The 996-nt window shown below is 43.9% G+C and overlaps 1 protein-coding gene across 1 annotated transcript in view; it reads left to right on the top strand.

Moving 5' to 3' along the window:
- The window catches only part of LOC112488489 (POU domain, class 2, transcription factor 2-like), a 57,159-nt gene extending 56,558 nt beyond the window's left edge, over positions 1 to 601 (top strand). The window contains exon 6 of the mRNA XM_025064984.1: positions 377 to 601. Within this exon, the coding sequence (XP_024920752.1) occupies positions 377 to 565 (189 nt within the window). The 3' untranslated portion in view covers positions 566 to 601. The remainder of the gene's footprint in view (positions 1 to 376) is intronic.
- Positions 602 to 996: the final 395 nt, after the last annotated feature.

Here is a 996-nt window from a genome sequence, read left to right as displayed (position 1 = left end):
ACCGGGGGTCAGGAGGTCAAAGCTTTAGGATCAGTTCTGAGTGGGAGTTTAAGATATCAGCGTGATGACAAGCTGACGTGGTCAGGGTTTGGATGCTGCTCCGCAACCAAAGTCCAGAGGGAGAACCAGCGCTGCAGGTGTTTACTACTGCCCCCTGTGGTCAGTTGGTGTCATCGAAAAAGTTCAAACAAAGAATTTCACACCTGAAAGTCACAAACCAGGTCAAATGAAGCCGACAACAAAGGCAGCGTTGAACCGACAACCTCAGTTTGCTGCAGTGCCACGTCTTCACTTTTCTCCATGGAGTTTTTTTTTTTTTTCAAACGCTGCTGAAATCTTTAAAAAAAAATTGTCTCTGTCTATTTTTTTTTTTCAGCTAAAAAGTGAGGAGAGCTCTGAGATGACCCACAGCACGGCTCCTCCTGCTCCTCCTGCTCCTCTGACACACCATCAGCAGCAGCGGCAGCAGCAGCAGCAGCAGCAGCAGGCGGCCCAGCATCATCACACACAGCTGATGCTGGCTGGCAGTCAGCTGGCAGGAGTAAGAAACACACACAGGAAATGACATCGTTAGAAAATGTCCCAGCTCTGACCTCTGACCTCTGACCACGTGTTAATGTCTAATTAATAATCCACATCATCATTAGCTTTTCCTCTGCTTTTTTAACTTCTCTGTGAAATCAAATCCATATAAATTAGCTCTCGTCTAACTGTTAGCTGTTAGCTGTTAGCTGTTAGCTGTTAGCTGTTAGCTGTTTTCTCATGGACATGTATTGTCAGTGTGTCTTTAGTATCTTTTTAAAAACATTGGCTCCAGTTAAACTCACAACTCAGCGAATCACATAATTCAAATATTCTTAACATATTCCACTAGGTGGAGCCCAAGAACTGATACACATACCGTAGTTTGAGAACCACTGATTAAGCATATAAGATGAAAGTTAGACAGTTTGTTCCTTCTGTCTCTTTTATCTGTCCAGTCTTCTTTTACCCCTA

Source organism: Cynoglossus semilaevis, chromosome 18, assembly GCF_000523025.1.
Source record: "Cynoglossus semilaevis isolate Cse_v1.0 chromosome 18, Cse_v1.0, whole genome shotgun sequence".
Lineage (NCBI taxonomy): Eukaryota > Metazoa > Chordata > Actinopteri > Pleuronectiformes > Cynoglossidae > Cynoglossus > Cynoglossus semilaevis.
This window is presented reverse-complemented; position numbering and strand designations above follow the sequence as displayed.